This window comes from Pistacia vera, unplaced genomic scaffold (assembly GCF_008641045.1).
Source record: "Pistacia vera cultivar Batoury unplaced genomic scaffold, PisVer_v2 Contig269, whole genome shotgun sequence".
In the NCBI taxonomy this organism is placed as follows: domain Eukaryota; kingdom Viridiplantae; phylum Streptophyta; class Magnoliopsida; order Sapindales; family Anacardiaceae; genus Pistacia; species Pistacia vera.
Window position 1 is genome coordinate 382,069 of NW_022196078.1, and position 19,747 is coordinate 401,815.

A 19,747-nucleotide genomic window follows, 5' to 3' on the forward strand; every position below is an offset into this window, starting at 1 on the left:
TGTCCCACAGCTTTATTCCCTTGTTGTTCTTCATGTTGATCCTTGGCCACCTGTCTTGCAACTAATGTTTTAAAACACGGCCTGGCCTGACCGGTTTAACCGGTTCGACCGGGACCTGGCCACTAAGCCGGGCCGAGCAGGCTTAAAAACCGAGAGTATTAATCCACTCAGTTTGACTTGCGGTTGGACCGATTTACTGTAGCAACCCGCGGGTCTAACCGTTTTTGGGAGAAAACCGAGTGAACTTTTATACCCAGTTTTCAATTCCAAAAAGTGGGTTCTTTTCTGCTTTTCCCCAGTTTTTCATTCCTTGTCAAGCTCTAACCCATATTTTCTCTCTTCCACTGTCGATCTCTTCATTATCTTAATTTCATCTCGTTACTTCTTCATATTTTCACTTCAGGCTGCTGGGTTTTTGTAGGGAGGCTATTAATTTTTGCGATTTTGGTTGATTTTGCGATTTGAATGTAGGAGGTTGCTGGGTTCTTTTTAATTTGAATGGAGTAAGCTGCTGGGTTTTTGCTATTTGGGTTAATTTTGTGATTTGAATGGAGGAGGTTGCTCGGTTCTTTGAGAGGAGGCTGCTAGTTTTTAGCTTTTTGCTATTTGGATTGATTTTGCGATTTGAATGGAGGAGATTGCTGGGTTTTTTGGATTTGAATGGAGTAGGTTGCTGGGTTTTGCGATTTGGGTCGATTTTGAGATTTGAATGGAGAAGGTTGCGGGGTTTTTGAGAGGAGGCTGCTGGTTTTTGCTATTTAGATTGATTTTGCAATTTAAATGGAGGAGATTGCTGGGTTTTTTTTTATTTGAATGGAGTAGGCTGTTGGGTTTTTGCGATCAATAAAGCTACGGACACCGGGATTTTTGCACCAAAAATGTGTACCGGCCTACGTGTCCCCTAACTCACACCAACAATTCAGACGCGTTATTAAATATTTTTCTAGTGAACGGCCGTCCATCAAGTATGGAGAGCCGTTCACTTACATGGACTCCTGCCCATATTATATGGACGGGCGTCCATTTACTACGGACGGGCGTCCCCATTTAAAGGATGCCCGTCCATAAATAAAATGGAATAAAATATTTTTATAAAAATTAAAAACATTTAGGGACGATCGTTCATCCTTTATGGACAGCCGTCCATTAATTTTGGATGAGCATCCGCAAATAAGGGATGCCTGTCCTTAACCAAAATATGGAAAAAAAAAACTTTGGGGACGCCCGTCCACAAATTGTGGACGGCCGTCCCTTACATTTGGACAGGAGTCCATAAGGAATGGACGCCCGCCCATTATTTTGGTTTTACAAAACAAAAACTTCAACGCGCCAATTCCTTTACTTTCTCTCTGTAAATTCTTCCTTCTTCTTCAACTATCACCAACTTCAACGCCTCCGCCACCGACTTCAACTATTCTTGAGTCTAATCAGATTTTCTATGATATTGTTTAAGGTTAAGGGAAATGAAAATCAACATGATAATGTTTTGAAGCTTTTGCAAGATATCTTTGAGCTGTAATAAATGATCTGATGATAAATGGTTTCAAGTTTGCTACTTTCAATCACTTTTCCCATTTTAACATCATTTAGAGGGTTCGCTTTACTAAATTTTGTTTTCAATGTGCACAAAGTATTCGATTTGTTGAATGCACCCCAGCAGGTTAAGCTGGATTTTGGCTTTCGTTTTGAAGAAATTGAACCTGAGTTATTTGCTGACAAGAGTTCTGTCTATTTTCATTTTCCAGACTCTGGCCCTTTGAATGAACAAATGTTGTTCTTCTTTCATTTGTGTTTTTCCTTTTCTCTCGTTGCCATTATTTTAGGTGGCTTGTTCACCATACCTTAGTGAGAAAAAATCAACCCTGCTTTGATTTGTTAACCCATCTCAGATTCGACTTCCGTGTATATCTGTTTCTTGAGTTCAGGTTGAAGTTGGTGATAGTTGAAGAAGAAGGAAGAATTTACAGAGAGAAAGCAAAGGAATTGGCGCGTTGAAGTTTTTCTTTTGTTTTGTAAAACCAAAATAATGGACGGGCGTCCATTCCTTACGAACACCTGTCCAAATGTAAGGGACAGCCGTCCACAATTTGTGGACGGGCGTCCCCAAAGTTATTTTTTTTTTTTTTTTTTTTCATATTTTGATTAAGGACAGGCGTCCCTTATTTGCGGGCATCCGTCCAAAATTAATGGACGGCTATCCCTAAATGTTTTTTAATTTTTATAAAAAAAAATATATTCTATTTTACTTATGGACGGCGTCCTTAAATGGGGATGCCCGTCCGTAGTAAATGGACCCCCATCCATATTAGGACGGGAGTCCATATAAGTGAACGGTCGTCCATATTTGATGACGGCCGTTCACCAGAAAAATATTAATAACGCGTCTGAATTGCTGGTGCTGGTGACTGAGGGGACACGTAGGCCGGTACACATTTTCGGTGCAAAAATGCCGGTGTCCGTAGCTTTATTGTTTTGCGATTTGGGTCGATTTTGGGATTTGAATGGGGAAGGTTGCTGAGTTTTTGGAGGAGGCTGCTGGTTTTTGCGATTAGAATGCAGTAGGCTACTGTTTGTTTTATTGTGAGGGAGTTGGATTATGAGAAGGAGAAGAAGCAGCTACTAGTTTCAGATAAGACTGATTGTTTTATTTTGATTTATAATTTCAAAGTGACGTCAGCACCTGTCTAACCCACTGGTTAGACCGTTCAACCGCCCAACCCAGGACCTGGTCCCTTGTCGGGTTTTACCCCGGTTGGGTATTAAAACATTGTCTGCAACTTGATTCCTTCTTTGCCCCTTTTAGCTTGTCGTTTATACTACTTGGTGATTGCAGGTCCATCAATAAGTTATAAGCACAATATTGTTCTTTTAAATTTGCATTTTTACATGATTTTAGGTGTAGGTTTTTCCTTGTTATTATGTCTTTAGAGTTAGGACTAAACACACTCCAATATGAGCCTAATACCTCGTATACCTTAAAAAATCATGCATTTTGATTTAAACATTGAATAAACTTGTAACTTTATTTAAGATAATGACATAAAATTTTAAAATACTTAAGTTAAATATTTAAAATAAATAATTTATTTAAAAAATTACAATTTACACTAACACAACATATTTTTGAATAATATCATTAGAAGAGAAAGTAACATTATTTAATAAAAAAATGTGGAACAGGAATTTTAATTAGACTAGAATACCAACTTTCAGATGATCAAGAAAAACTAGTGATAAGTAGAATTATAAAGCATTTTTTTAATAATCTTTAGTTAAAAGTATATGCAAGTAAAACTCAAATAACATCACCATTCAAAGAAACTAAAAGATGTGATAACGTTGTAGACCCTGGACCCCCTTTTCACCTTGTTGACTGAGTATCATGAAGCTGATGAAGTGAAGCAGTAGAGTTTCAAAACTTGAAGGAGACTAATTCTAATAACACGAGACCAGCCCTTTAAACTCAACTACTGGATGCTCACATATATTTGCCAGAAAATGTTGAAAGAGGAGAAGAATACTGTAGCTACATCGAGTACAAAGATCCCAGTAATCATTTTTTACTTTATTTTACAACTAAGCATTTAAAGTTGCTTAAACAGAAACTTAAAACTGACATTAATCAAAATAAGCTAAGCTTACTAAAATCCTTACAGCTGCTGCTGGGCTTGATCAAGCTTTACTTATAAGCTCAACACTTTTCATCCCTTCAAATACATCCACTATTCTTAGGATTCAGTGGAACCAACTGAAAAAATCAAAAGAAATTTCAATCAACAGAAGCAATAGCCATAGTCTATACGTTTTGAGCTTTTAAGATATGTGAGTTACGTTGGGGAATTTCCACAAAAAGTTGTGATACTCTGCTCATCTTAAATTAAAACCTACAACAATACAACAAAAGGGAGAAACAAATACAGAAATATTACCTGGTTAGCAATCATGACCATGTTTCAAGTTTCTGTGTTAATTTCTTCTCTCTCTGGTTGATACTTTGCTCTCATTTTCTATATATAGCGGAAAACTTTCTTGTATGTTTCGATAACAAGCAACTGATCTCGATGGAAGGCTCTGAAGGGAACTCTGCCATTTCATCTTCCTTGCCCATTGTCAATGCCTGCGGAACCAATTAATTGAAGCATATGAAATGAGAATGTAATAATAAGCTTTTTGTGACATTATAGAAAACAACAAGTGGAAGTGAAAAAATGAATAAATAAATAAAGAAAGAAATTAAATTTTTGACCCAACTCCCTTTCTAAGAAGAATTCAAGAAATTTTTGACAAAAATCTTTAATAATGATTGTTACAACAACATAAGGATTTGAAAAGAAGTACATTTGCTTTGGCATGCACAGAATGATCTTGATCCAAGAAAAATCTTGAACTTATCTTGGGACACCATTTAATGATCAATAAACGATTCAAAGATGGAAATATGAAGTGATAAAGGCAGAACTTGGTGAGACTTGGTAATTGGTGGAGTAACAACTGTTCAACTTGAGGCAGCACGAATTCTATGTGATCCACGACATCATCGACATCTTTATCTCTGAATACTTCTTCCAATTCAGAGTTCTCACGTAAACAAAGATGTTCCAGTTTTTGAAGACCTGGAGCTACCGAGATAGCAAACAAACGTCTTATTTTAGGGCATCTTACAACAACAATTCGCAAGAGATTTTGGAAGAATAGAATTTGGTTCTCTTCATCTTCTTCAACAATGATTTCCTCCAATTCCCCACAATCACAGATGCTCAGAAATTGCAACTGCCACAGATTTTTAGCAAGAGAAGGTGAGAAGATATTTTTCAGGCTATTGCACTGGTATAGAAATAAAGTTTTAAGGTTCTCCATGCTTGAAACAAGCGTAGGACTCTTACATAAACCTTCTAATTCTTGCAAATATCTCAACTCCAATGTTTTCAAATTGGGAAGTGATAATATTTGTTGTTCTCCGTCTTCCAACTGAAATAACACTTTTACTCCATAATTATTGATACCTAAATCTTTCAAATTTTTGAAGAAGCCATCTTTCAGCCCAGAGAGAACTGTGTCGTACAACTGATTCCAACTGCCAATCCTTAAGACTTTGCAAATTCTGAAGAAAACAAATCACATTAATAAGACAATGAAGGGAATCTTTTATTTTACCATTAAAAGTAATGGAAAATAATAATAATAATAAAGTTATCCTAGATTTATTAAAGGGTTAAGTAAAGCGTTCTGGTATTGGCTATCGGACTTAAAACAGGACAAAAGTTCTAAGTAATCTATTAGCTTTAATTCATTGATTCACAAAATAAAATTAAATAAAGTAAAAATAGATTATTGAATATTATTAGCTCAAAAAATCTCTTAATTATTAAATTAAGAATCGCCCGTGGTATTACCAAATATGCAAGCCAATGTAAAAAAGGCATTCTAGGTAATAATTAAACAACTATGATGTCTTTTTTGTTTATTGATTTTCAAGTTTATACAATATCTACTGTAAGACATTCATTTTAAAGTAAATAATCTGGTCTTAAAATAATTTTATTTAATTAAAAAAAATGTCTATACTAATATTTCTGATAAAGAAACAACTATAAATCAGAGCAAAAAGTTCAAAAAACAAAGGCAAAGGCTTCAAGAAAATCTTGATAAACAATTAAAAAAAGATATATACCTTTTGTAGATCTCGTACTTTAGATACAACTTCAGTAACGAAAGACATACTCAAATTCGAGCAATTGTCTATTGTGAAATCTTCCAAAGCTGGCCAACTTGAATGAAAATTTTTTGGGCAAAAACTAATGATGCTTGCAAGTCCATCCAGTCTTAGTACTTTCAACTTAGGGAGCTTGATGAGTGCAGTTTCCTTTCCATCTCCGGCAACTACATTTTCTTCACTTCCATTATCCAAATAAAAGACTTCCTTTAACTGAGGGTTTTTTTTTTTTTTAATTTTTTTATTTTTTTTATTATTTTTTTTAAATTTTTTTGTAAAAATATATTCCAATCTCTCACATGAATTTATCTTGATAGATTCTAGTTTTGACAAGAAAGGAGTTTGGATTTGAAGATCATGTTTTGATGATATTTCTTCTCCCTTGTCATTATCACCCTTTTATGTTATGACCAGATGCTCTAAATTTTCACAACCAGCTATTTTGAGTGATTTCAACCGCACCAGACTCCAAACATATGACAAAGTGAAGACATAAGTTAGGGTTTTGCATTCTCTCACTTCAACATCTGTGAGACTTGGGAGGTTTACATGATAAGAGGGCCCATTCCATATACACCTCAGGTGTGGTAATCTTTCAATGCTTAACTTTGCCAAATTTGGGAGCACAATAACTGCATGATGAGATTCTGATAATATTTCCTCCTCCTTGTCATCATCACCCTCTTTCATTAACAAATGCTTCAAACGCTCGCAACCACTAACTTTGAGTGATTTCAGTTGGACCAAACTCTGAGCAACTGACAAAGTGAAGAGATAAATCAAACTTTTGCACTCTCTCACTATAACAATTGTAAGACTTTTTAAGTTTACAATATGGGTTGGCCCTTTCCATATACATCTCAGTTGTGGTAAGTTTGCCAAGTCTAACTTTGCTAAACTTGAAAGCATTGCAAGATTTTCTTCCCTTCTATGACAGAACCTATCAAGTTGAAATATTTCTTCCAGCTTGTTGCAAGATTGGATTGTCACTTCTTTCACTTTATATAGTCTCTGTAGCATTATTGCTAGAAATAAGCTACATATACCAGGGCATTCTTCTACATGTATGGTTTCCAAATTTTCAAGAGAACCACTCTGAAGCTTTTCATATGGACCGCAACATATTTCTCTAAGAAGATTTAACCTTCTAAGAGATAATTTCACCAAATTAGAGAAGGTAGGGGCTAGAACACGCATCTTTGTTGTATCCATGATGCACTTCACATCCTTACAATCTTCAAGCACAAGAGAAATCAACTTATTTAATCCCTCTTTGTCAATGATTGGGAGGATACTATCACAGCCTATCACTTCTTTCAGACATAGATATTCTAAGGTATGATACAAAGATTTTAATGAAATCAGTGAGGCTGCTTCAATATCTTTCACTGTTAAAGCTCATTTTCTTGATTCTAATGTAGAAAACTCTGAATCAGTGTTCACACTAATGTCATATCTTACCAATTTGTTGAAAATAAAAACCAAGTCTCTCGAAAGACATTTAGCATTTATTTTCAAAAATAGTACAATCAAATTGGATAGAGAATTCAACTCAGAAGGACTAGCATTGCTGCCTTCTACACTCGTCTCTTCTTCTTCCCATTTGTCAAAGGAGTGACCCACATATAATTCTTCTAGCTGAGAAAATCTCTTTATCACATTGGAAGAAATTCTCTTTACGTGACGACAGTTACTTAAATCAAGCAATCTTAATTCAGTGAGTGCCCCAAGTTCTTTTGGAAATTCGTCAAACAGTGAACCTCTTAAACTAAGAATTTCAAATCTGGCAAGATGTTCGAGGGAAGAGATGTCTCTCAAATTGCAAACAATCAGCTCTAGAGTTTTGAGATCTGTCAAGAACTTAAGTGATTTTAATGACAGGTTCACATAACTTAGACTTACATTTTTTAGTACTTTCATCTCTTCAAAAAAATGGTTTGAAACTTCAATGTTGCGGCGTCGCTCATAATACTTTTGACGAGACAATGACAAAGTTTCGAGCTTTGGACACACCAATTGATCAGGAAGCATGCTTATTTTGTTGTCCATTAAGGAGATTGCAGTATATTGTCCAAGGTGCCTTCCCTCCTTTGGCCACTCTGTCAATCCCAAGCCAGCTTTAACAAGAAATACATTATCTCCTCTGGATGCTATTCCCAAGGCAACATCACGAACCACATCATGCATTTTTACAAATCCCTCTTCACTAGCATCTGTTAACAACCAAGAAGCTTTGAGCTTATTAACCATTACTCGCAGTTGACTCCTCGCTTGTTCAATTGAGTCTACATCTGGAAAAAAACCTAGCCCCATTCCATATCTAACCAATTCTTCCAAAGGAATTTTATAATCTTCAAGAAATAACGAACACAACAAAAAACATAACTTGGTTTTTTTACCCTCCAAATAATCATAGCTGATCTTGAGAATAGCATACACATCCTCATCAACATCAATGTCCTTACGTATATCCACAAGTTTTGACTTTTTTAACTTCTCAAACACAAGTGTCCATTCATCAATGCCCTTTTCTTTTAAAGCACTCCCCATAGTTACAATTGCTAATGGCAATCCCTTGCATTCTTTAGCAACTTTGACCGCTAGATCATTCAATGGATGGGATTCATCATCAAGTATACCTGCATGCTTTTTAAGTAAAATCAATCCTTCATCTTCATTTAGTTCATTCAGAAGAATTCCTGCCTGACACCTCATACCAATACATACGTTTTGTCTGCGAGTTGTTAGAAGGATTTTGCAACCTTTGAGATCATCGCCAAAAGGAATTCCTATCTTAGATTTCAAGTCAAATTTTTTCCAAACATCATCTAAGATTATGAGGATCTTCTTTTTAGTCTCCACAAATCTCAAATGCAAACGCTTTGCTCTTCCTTCTTCGCCTTCCTCCTCCAATTTCATACCTAATGAGTCTGCAACGTCACCTTGAATATTTTTGAAGTTTGGAGCTTGGGATACAACAATGACCACAATCTCATAAAAAATTTCCGCTTCTTTGACTTTCTTACCCTCTGCTTTTGCTAAGGTTGTCTTACCCGCTCCACCCATGCCATACAAGCCAACCATATGAGTTTTATCATTTTTTAGTGCCTCAATAATCTGATGAAAAACAAGTTCCACAAACTTGAAGAGATGAAAATCTTTAGGAGATGAAAATTCTATCCCTGGTAATGTGGCAAGATGAGAAACTTTGTCGAATTTGCCACTTTCCCGTTTATTGAACATAATATGTCTCTTATGTTCTGCTTTCCTACTCAACCGATATCACAAACCCCAATTAAGACACCTCCCACCATGACTTTTTTTATTTCCTTCTATTTCTTCTTTTAACTTCTGAACATCTTTTACGACTTCGTCCACATCTTTTAACCACTTTTGCACCTCTTTCTCAATCACCTCAGTATTTCTTGTCGCATTTTCAACATCTTGTTGCACACGGTCACGTGTGAATTCCAAATTTTGATATTCTTCTATAAAATCTTTGACAATGCTCTTGAAACAAAATAAATAACGAACATGACATTTGGTTAACTCCAACAAGTTTTCATCGACCTTTGATAAAATAGGTTCCGCAATAGGTGTTACTATTTCCATCCTGTATGTTATCAGAAATTGATTATTAGTATGATATCAAACAAAGAAAAACTAATGAAAATGGGTGAATGAGAAATTTCAACACCTTTCTCTTTAGGTAATTGTGAAATGACAAACTTTGAATAAAAACCAATGAAGCACAAGCATATGCAAGAAGTAAAGAAAGGAAACAAGAACAGAATAAGTTATAGACAAATTAATTATAAAACAAGAAAACTATAAAGCATCCTCATATATTGAGGGTTTTGATAAACCCTACAACATTTAAGCTGTATTAATCTGTTTCCTTAAAAACATTAGTAAACCAATTTCTTAAGTACCTTTTAGCCAGCCAAGTAAAAGCATTATCAAAGCCTCCAAACAATTCTGGATTGATGTTCATCAACTAGTTTTAATTCATACGTATTTCCATTATTGGGTATAATAATTAGAAACAAGATTCTATTTTTTCACATAAATAAAACAATTTTAAAAATTTGGGTCAATTTCGTGTTAGGACATCATTGACTTTAAGACTTGCTATTAATATTTAGAGTAATGCTACATGTACAAATAAATCTTACAAAGATTTATGTACAAAGTGATGTGGCAAGAAGTGAATGAAAGAGTGAACACAAAAAGTCAAACTCATCATATTGACTCTTCCATTCATTTCTTGCCACATCACTTTATACATAAATCTTTGTAAAAATTTTTTATACATCTAACATTATTGTAATATTTAACCTGTAAACTTAAATGCAGACTCGAATCTGAATAAGATTCTTTATGGGAAGCAATATTATTGTTAAGTGTTATAATTGGGTACAAGACCACTAGTTGTCAGTTTCATGACTATTAGGTTAATATAAGTTATTAAGATATATGTGTCCAATTGTCATAAATATTTTCTTTTAATTAAAATATTTAAAGTGACAACATAGATAGAGATCGATTATGGGTTCAGAAGTTCAAGTTAAGGAGTAATTATTTTGTTACCATGTAAACAAGTATCAACAGATTCAACACTATTTGATTGTAATTAATGTACGATTCACAATTAGCATTAAAATTTAAGTTAAAATATCCTTTCCTTTTAATTTAATCTCATGTGAACATGTGTGAACCTAAAAGAACAAAGGCTGGAAGGTGGTCTTTCGTAAATAAAAGTTGGAAAACCATGTTCACGTTTAATTTGTTTTTGATTGGTCTGCGTTTGAGAATTTTCATATATTTTGGAAATCTTTTCTCTATGAGGGATGTTGATTAAAAAATTAGTTTAGAGAAAATTATTAATCTGATTTCTTTTCAAGAAAAAATTGAAAAAATAACCCAATTATTTTGGTGAACATCGACAAGACTAAAATAGAAAATAAATTGATTTGAGAGATTGTTAAGTCCTTAAAATTAAGGGGTAAAATAAGCAGTTCCCTATAACAAACACACTAATTCTAAAGCAAATCTTACAAATTGATTATAACTAACTTCACCTTTTATACCGACGGATTAAAGATATAATAATAAATAATTGGGAATTTAGGTAAGTAACATTTAGTCACAATATTTGCAACAATAGTGCCAGTGACAATTGCTATCTTTTGACTTAAAAATTTGGTTTAATTTTTACAACTCCTTGTAAGAACGATTAATGTGAAACGCACCCAATTAATAGAAAGTATTATATGGCCCCCTAGAATTATTAAAAATCCCTCCATGAAAGGGATGATAATTTTCCCCAAAAGGATGAGTCCCCGCTCGTTCCCGCCCTGTTCAGGAAGGCCATTTAAGCTAAAATTTTGGGGACAAGACGGGGATGGGATGAAAACCCATACCCTAAATAAAAAATAAAATACTATTTTTCTTCACAATTTGAGGATTGGGTCCATATGGGTGCCTGATCCCCATTTGGGGAACGGGGATGGGGATGCTATTTTATTTTAGGGATGGCATGGGGATGGTGATCCTTATCCCAACCTGCCCTGTTTGCCATCCCTATCCACGATATTATAAAATCCCCTTGTAAAAGTACCATAAACCCGTATTATAAAAGTATGATAGGAGGGTATTTGATAGTTTATAATAACCATGCAAAAATTTAATATTTATCGATCCCACAAAGGGTTATATAAAGTAAGTCCTAAATATTTCAAACAAATTTTAACAATTCCTTCCAATTAACTCAGCAATTAAGATATAAAGTCAAGAGTTAACATTTTATGTAGTAAACTGATATACACCTTCGGACTGAAAAAGATATAACATTAAAAGCTTTGCATCAATGTTAAGAATAATGTAGAGTAATGTTTGAAAAGATATTATATTATGGCATTAAAATATCATAAGATAGTTTAATATGTGAAGCAGTACCTTGAGGAGACAAATTTGACGTCAGAAGTATTATCTTGAAGAAGCAAGAGTTTTGACTTGAAAAGTGATGAACTACCTTAGATGATCTGAATAATAAAAGAAGAGTTAGATTTTGTATTGACAGAGATGCCCAAAAAAATATTAATTATAAAGTTGTTTACAAAAGAGGATAAAAAAAAGTGCACTTTGATACCTATATTCTCAGCATACCCACCATTAAAATTTTTAAATTTTTTATTTTTAATCCAAAAATCCTAATAATTTTAATCAAATCACTATAGTAACACTTAATTAAAAGTAATGCTTAATTGAATGTGCAATATTTAGTGGCAGAACCAAGATTTTGACTTATTAAGTCCAAAAAATATTTTTAAGAAAGAACAATATATAGAAATGATATTCTTATGAATTCATCAATTTAAGAGTCCAAATACTGTTTAGATTTCACAAATAAGAGAGAACATAAATATAAGATTACAGCTATAACAATAAAATTCTAACGAATGATATATGTAAATAATATGATATTTTTAAAAATTCAAATTTTGTCACTTTTTTTTATACATTTATTAGTAAGATTGCAAAATGAATTATTTAAGATTATAATTAATATATAAGTCTTATAGATTAAAGAGAAAACATTTAAAAAAATAATAATAATAATAATAAGGTGTTCGTAATAACTAATTTAAGAAGAAAGAAATAATAATTATGGTAATAACATTAGATTTAACATATTGTAAATAATTAAAAGATTGCGAGAGAATTTGGAGGATAAAATGGTAAGCGAAAGTGATAAGAATATATAGTAAATCTGAAGAAAAATACAATAATAAATACTCATTAGGTTAAAAAAAATCTTATCATTCTCTATCATAAATAACATTTTATAAAACCAAATTAATTTTTTTTCAAGCTTTTGGGTAAATAAAATAACTAGTAAGTAGACAATATTCATATAAGATGTGATCAAAATTTTGTATTTATTATTATATATTTGTTAAGTAATGGGTCTCATTTTCTATAGAAATATCGGACAAAATGACCTGATAGAAGAATTGATGACTAGAATTTATACCTAAAGCAAATGAAATAGAAAAGAAAAGAAAAAATGTTGCTTACTTTCTTGAGTAAAGAGATGGCTTCAATAACTTCTTAGAACTTCACTCGTTGATATCGCCACAGAATTCTCAAACACGCTGCAAATGATAGACAACAAACTAGCTAATCAAAACTTATGAATAAAGAATCTCAATCGACTATTGGGGCGTTTACCACACGCAAGTGTTTATAGATCTTATCTCATCCTTAATCTTTTAATTTTCCTTTCCTTTCTTAGAAATGTAAATTAAAATATTTGAAAGTGGAAGAATTAACATATCTAGTCTAGCACAAATCAAAGACAAAGAGTAACAAAAGTAAATAAAAAATTTCATAAATCTTAAGAAATCATACCTAAATGGAAGGTTGTAACCTAGAAAAAGGCACCTTACCTGCTATGAGCATGGAGAAGAGTGAACATACACATTAATGACACGTAGAAACATTTAATGAAATATTATAATAAATTATGTGTATATGTCAATGGTACAATAGGGATTATAATAAATTATTTGTATTTATATGTCAATGGTACAATAGGGATAAAAAATTGTATCTATAAAGACCATCACTAATCCTTCCAAAATAGGATGAATATGCTATATATACTCACCTCAGCAGTAGATACCGATGTTCATAGATTTGCAAAATCCCTATCACTTACAAGCTTGAGAATGAGAGGGCACAATTTGCAAAGCCTAGCTTCATAACCAAGTAAAAACACACATTTTAGTCCAAGCTCTGATAGATCAACGTTACAAATTCTTATCCTTTAATCAATTTGTATATTGGAATCAGGACAACTAGAACATTGTAATTGTGGCATGTCCTTGATCTTTAAAAGTTTTAATTTAATTTCTTGGGTGCACTCGCTTCAATTATTGGTTCAGAGGTGGGTTTAAAGCCATGGCCCTGTTTTTTAAGCAATCTTTTACAAATCTACTTCAATTTTATATGAATGCTACACATGTTGAGATAATATTTCTAATCACTGAGTAATATACAGCTGCTAATCAATTATTATTGAGATATAATGGAAAAACATGAAAGTTAATTTTCATACCTTGTGTGTAAGCAGAATACATCCAGTCTGAAACCTGCCGACGAGAACTTTACTTCAATAGCCCTTACACATATATAATATCAAGTGAAATATAACTCACACACAATGTTAGAGCCAAAACTAACAACACCCAACTGATTTACTTTTCCCTACCTTCAATTCCATTAGATTGCCTAGTAAACGAAATTACTGAAATTATTGAAAGAAATCGAAAATCGATAAAAATGTGAAGTTGATAAGTGTAAAATCAGAAAGATAAACATTAGCAAAAGTAAGTATTTTAATGAAAATCAATTTTCCAGATAATGTTCAAAGATTATCAAGTAATCATATTGAAACATGAAAATTGTATCCTCGAAATTCACTTGACCTTATAACTTCAAATCTTTAGATATTTGCAAAATCTCTTCACCTTCTTTGTAAATAACAACAAATGAAACAGCTAAAAACAAGTCTTAGCTAAAAGCAGAAGATAATCATGGGCAAAACAAGTAAATTATTATATCAAAGTTTAAAGATCATAGATGATCATACCAAATCAGTTGATCGATCGATGTTTTTCCTGGAAACGAAACTCTCCTTGTAACTTTAGATCTTCACCACTGAATATCTATCACATTAGGTTCATAATAAGTCCAACTTCAGGAGAAAGAGTAAAGTAAAAAGCGTTTTAGTCCAGTCAGCTTGCGGAATACGCGTTGAAGGTTGACGCTGCCTTTCTAAGTGGATTGACGTTGACATCGACCCAACAAGTCTGCAAAGACTTCTGTATTAAATTATCATGTCCGAAGAACCTTTTTTGACCTTTTCTTTTGTTAAATGACTTTAACACCCCTCATGTAAAAACTTATGACCATTTCATCCTTTAGTTTGAGAAACTATCAATTTTTTTTTTTGAGTCTCCATTTACGATTTACCGACTTTGACCACTTATTATATTAATTTAGAGTCAGGCTATTGTAACACAAATTATTGACTTAAAATGAGATACAACCTAACCACTCTTCATCTAAATATAATCTAATGGTTCTTATAAATTTGAGTAAGAAAAGTTTGCACATAACTTACACTCAATTGTTTCACCACTCTTACAAATTGAATGATATTTTCGTAAACAAAGAGAAACCCTTTATCTCTCTCTTCAATCACTGTAACCCATACAAGCAATAGCCATTTGAATTGAACAAAAACACCATGAAAAGCTCTTGATAATGAAAAACCAAAAACAAAAACACAAGCTATAAAAGCAGCCTAAGAAATTCCTCAATCATTAATCTAACTTAAAGAAAACCTAAGTAATTTCTTCCAAATTTCTCATTAAACTTTCATGTTCTATTGAATTGGATGAAGAAAAATTATTCTCTTGAAATATTACATCAATAAACCTAACAATATTATACCACCTAAACACTTTCCCCACTCCAGTTCGCCGATTTCTAGCCGATCAACATCATTTGCACAACCCACCTTGCAATCGCGCGACTATCATCGTGCACAATCACCGACGCAACACCACCTTCAACCTTCCTTTTCACCTTGTCCCTTCACAGCTTCGAACGTTGTCCTCCTTGACCCACCTACACTAGTTATAATTAGCCACCGATTCTTTAACCAGACGGTTAACCAATGGTTCGAAACTATTCTGCCAATTCAACCGTAGGTAAATCTAGGCTAATGGTCAAAACCGAGTTTAAGGTGTCTTGGGATCAAAGAAGGGTCTAGTCGACAGTTGGACTAGTCAAACCGACTGGTCCGGTCTAGTCGGTTTTAAAACACTGGATTTCACAATTGATATACAATTATATCTTTCACTTCTAAATGGGGACATAGCCAGAAATTTTAGTGAGTGGGTTAAAAACATCTAAATGGATAAATTTATAATAAAATATATATTAAAGTCACAAATCTTATAACTTAAGCTTTTCAACGTCTAGGAATTTAATCCTCCAATTTCAAACCCATTTTATCAAACTCAACAAAAACATATTCATGATCTTAAAAAAAAAAAAAAAAAAAAAAAAAAAAAAAAAAAAAAAAAAAAAATCTTATAACTTAGCTTTTATAAAAAAAATTCTACAAACCTAATAAAATTCAACTCATACAGCAATGAAAACTCATTCAATCTAACTCTAAATATCAAGCAATTAACCAATATATCAAAATTAAATCAAATTCTCAAATCTCTGCAACTTAAAGTTTCATCAATTATTTAAACCCATTCAAAATTAATTTAATAACTAACCAAAACTTATCAAACCCAATTTAAAACAACAATTAATTAACCCACATTTCAACATAAACAAGATTAAATCGAAACTCACATCAAAATAAAGGAATGTAATCTTCCAATTTCAATCCTATTTATTAAAGTCAACAAAAATTCATAGCTCGTGATCTTTCTTCAATTAAAAAAAAAAAAAAACAAGGTTTTAAAGCAAAGTAAAAGAAAAATGAGTATCATTTGATCTTGTAACCTTTAATAGAATAGTTTTTTTTGAGTAATCCAATCAAAGGAAGAAGAATGTATGAGAGAGAAAGAGAGGAAATGAAAAAGAGAGAAGAGGTAAAAAAAAAAAAAAAAAAACTTTAATTAATTCAAATTTCTCTGGGGTCAAAATAAATTCTATAATATATAAGGATTGTCTTGATTTTTCCAAAAGTTGAGTAGGGTCAATTATTGAACCCACAATTGTGTACATGGCAACGTGCCTGCTTCTAAAGAAGCCATTCATGAGCTTTTAACTTCTTTTTACTTTTGCAATTGCAGGTACTTTCTTTTTTGTCTTTTGCATTAATTATAAAAAATGCATGTTCCATCACAACAATAACATTGGCAAATGAATTATTAATATGACATATATCTAGAGCATAAAAAGTTAGCCTTAATACTTCTTGTGTAGGACAATATATCGAAGATCACTACTGAGATCTTTAGTTGACTACCTGAGAGAGATTATTTAAAGTGAAATTGAAATACACGTAGAGAACGTTTGGATCATATAATATTTTTTTATTTTAGTTATAAGATTATCGAAAAGAAAAATTATATTATAGATTATCGGGTTTAAATTATTATTGTGCTTGATTCAATTAGGATGTATTAATAATTAATGTGTTTGGTTAACAATAATAATAGATGTCCTGAAATACTCTTTTACTAGAATACCCTAGGAATGATTACTTGTATTACTAATTAATCAGTTTGGTTGGCTGTAAGAACAGATGTCTTGATTACATTTTACTAAAATGCCATTTTGATGATTACTGGGTATAAATAATTAATGTATTTGGTTAATAAAAGAAATGATCAATTAACAAAATTCTTTTTCTTATATTTTAGCCAATTATTTTATTGTTAAATCATTGTCGGGAGCAAACTGATGGAGACGAAGACCCGAGGTTGTTGCAGCAGAGATGGTCGACCAACGACAAAGGGAAGAGAGAGAAGTTAGACTAACGAACACAAACAAAACAGAAAACGAAAAATACAATGGAAAGAGGGCGAGGGACTTACCGAAAATGGCGAATGGAGTGTTGTCTGGATCAAACAGATGGAGACGAAGACCCAAGGCGCTGCAGCAAGATGGTTGACCAACGATAGAGGCAAGAGTGAGATCTTAGACTAACGAACACAAAACAAACCCAAAATGAAAAATACAATGGAAATAGGGCATTTGACTTACCCAAAAATGGCGATCAGAGAGATGAAATCGTGAACGAGAGCAAGAAGAAGAAGACCAGCAGCGGCGATAGAGGTTTAGGGCAGAGTCTCAGTAATTTTTTTCTTTTTATATTGTAGTTTTAGTGAAATAAAAGGGCATATTGGTCACAATATGCAAATATGTGAGGATAATATGGGCACACCAATATTTCGTGGCATCTCTGAAAATATTGATAATAAGCAGGGCAATTTTGTCCGAAAAATTAAAAAATTGAGGACAAATTCGTCTTCTTGTGCAAATTGGGTGTTTTGTAATTATTAAAAAAGCCAAGGATATTTTCGTCCACATTGTCCACTGTTTTGGAGCAAGATTGGACAGAAATTTGGATTTTTGGAGTAATATTTCAATAACACCCTCCCCCCAGGTAGGTGTGTATACGAGCCGAGTAGTGGCTGGCTCAAGCTCTGCTCGGTTAATTAATTGTATGGTTCGAGCTTAGCTCGGCTCGGCTCATCAAGTTTCGAGCCGAGCTGAGCTGAGCTCGAGCCAAGCTCGTTTGCAAACTTTTGTCTGTAATTCAAAAGCAGCTAAAGTTGCAGTTAAAGCATTTGAATAGGTTAGAGATTTATTTCACAGCGTGTTGTAATGGGAAATTAAGAGTAGTTTTCACGGCATTAAAATTTATTTTGGCAAAGCAATAACCAGGTCCTTGTTGAGTTTCACTCTGTAGAATACAAAGAATGAACTCATAATCAAAATAATGTTGTAATTCCAAAAGTGTCTGTGAGTATTATTTTGCTATAAAATACCACATAGTTTTGCAACTTAATATAAAATCATGCTACATATCTATTAAAATAGCTGAAGCTAATCTTGAGACAATATAACTTGGCAAATTTTCCTCGATGGTGCATTAGTGCTGATCAACCTAAATTAGAAATATAAATTGCTGAAACTTTGTCTAGCATATTTCATTATTTATTAAGTCAATAGAAAGTGAGAACAGTTCGGTCATTTGTTATAGATATAATTTATATGCTTGTCAATATCTGTGTGTCTCGATCTTAATCAAGCTTAAACCACTCAACTAGCAGTTCTGAAGTAAAAGTAAAAGAACCACAATCAGTTTCAGACTGTAAAAAACTAGACAAAATTCCATCTTCCTTCTGGTGTTATGCCTTTAAGCTAGGCAAGTTGAACCTTAAAATATAACCCATATGGTGGAATTCAAAGTTGACCACAGGGTAAGCATATTAAATTTTTATGTTTGCTCTGATTTTCCCTTGTGATGAGGTTGATCCAATTATCAAATAACCAGAAACTTTAGACAAAATACCTAACGAGAAACAAATTTTTCAGACCATCTTCCTTCATCAACACCCTTTTCCAACATCCTGTGCACATGTAAAACATCCCAAATCATTGAAATTTGGAGGTAGAGATTGGAGAACCAAATCTTTCTTGAGGGTATCCGGCATTACAATTCTCATGGCATGTAATTGCCCCAGAATGTTAATCATTTTCATGACATGTTCTTNATTCAGTACAAAGAAGAGTGATTTACGTGGGCTCACGGACACTTGTAAATCACTGTAAATGACACATAGAAACATTTAATAAAATATTCAACATACAATTCTCAGTAATAATGAAAGAATAATATGTATATATTCTTCTATAGTAAATTATGTGTATTTATATGTCAATGGTACAATTGGGATCAAACTTGTATTTATAAAGACCATCACTAATCCTTCCAAAATAGGATGAATATGCTTTATATCTTGAAAACTCACCTCAACAGTAGATACCGATGTTCATATATTTGCAAAATCCCTATCACTTTCAAGCTCGAGAATGTAGGTCACAATTTGCAAAGCCTAGCTTCATAACCAAGTAAAAACACACATTTTAGTCCAAGCTCTGATAGATCAACGTTACAAATTCTTATCCCTTAATCAATTTTTATATTGGAATTGGTACAACTAGAACATTGTAATTGGGGCATGTCCTTGATCTTTAAAAGTTTTAATTTAATTTCTTAGGTGCACTTGCTTCAATTATTGGTTCAGAGGTGGGTTTTTTAAGCAATCTTTTACAAATCTACTTTAATTTTTTATGAATGCTACACATGTTGGGATAAAATTTCTAATCACTGAGTGATATACAACTGCTAAGCTCCATTAAAACAACATAACTAAAGATAATATCTAGTATGAAAGTCACAGATGAGAACTCCACTTCACTATC

The 19,747-nt window shown here is 32.8% G+C and overlaps 2 protein-coding genes and 2 long non-coding RNA genes across 4 annotated transcripts; all 4 read right to left on the reverse strand.

The window, feature by feature from the left end:
• Positions 1 to 6,112: 6,112 nt before the first annotated feature.
• LOC116133356 lies at positions 6,113 to 6,925 on the reverse strand. Its single transcript, XM_031419070.1, has one exon. The coding sequence runs from the start codon at positions 6,923 to 6,925 to the stop codon at positions 6,113 to 6,115; it is 813 nt and encodes a 270-aa protein (XP_031274930.1).
• A 186-nt stretch (positions 6,926 to 7,111) lies between these two features.
• LOC116133357 (disease resistance protein At4g27190-like) lies at positions 7,112 to 8,956 on the reverse strand. The gene has a single exon (XM_031419071.1). The coding sequence runs from the start codon at positions 8,954 to 8,956 to the stop codon at positions 7,112 to 7,114; it is 1,845 nt and encodes a 614-aa protein (XP_031274931.1).
• Positions 8,957 to 11,625: 2,669 nt separating this feature from the next.
• LOC116133402 lies at positions 11,626 to 13,164 on the reverse strand. The gene is made up of 3 exons (XR_004128537.1): positions 13,127 to 13,164; positions 12,794 to 12,870; positions 11,626 to 11,757 (listed from the first exon to the last, which is right to left on the reverse strand). It is a non-coding gene; the product is annotated as an uncharacterized LOC116133402 (long non-coding RNA).
• A 219-nt stretch (positions 13,165 to 13,383) lies between these two features.
• On the reverse strand, positions 13,384 to 14,452 carry LOC116133379. Its single transcript, XR_004128534.1, has 3 exons — positions 14,370 to 14,452; positions 13,836 to 13,869; positions 13,384 to 13,470 (listed from the first exon to the last, which is right to left on the reverse strand). It is a non-coding gene; the product is annotated as an uncharacterized LOC116133379 (long non-coding RNA).
• Positions 14,453 to 19,747: the final 5,295 nt, after the last annotated feature.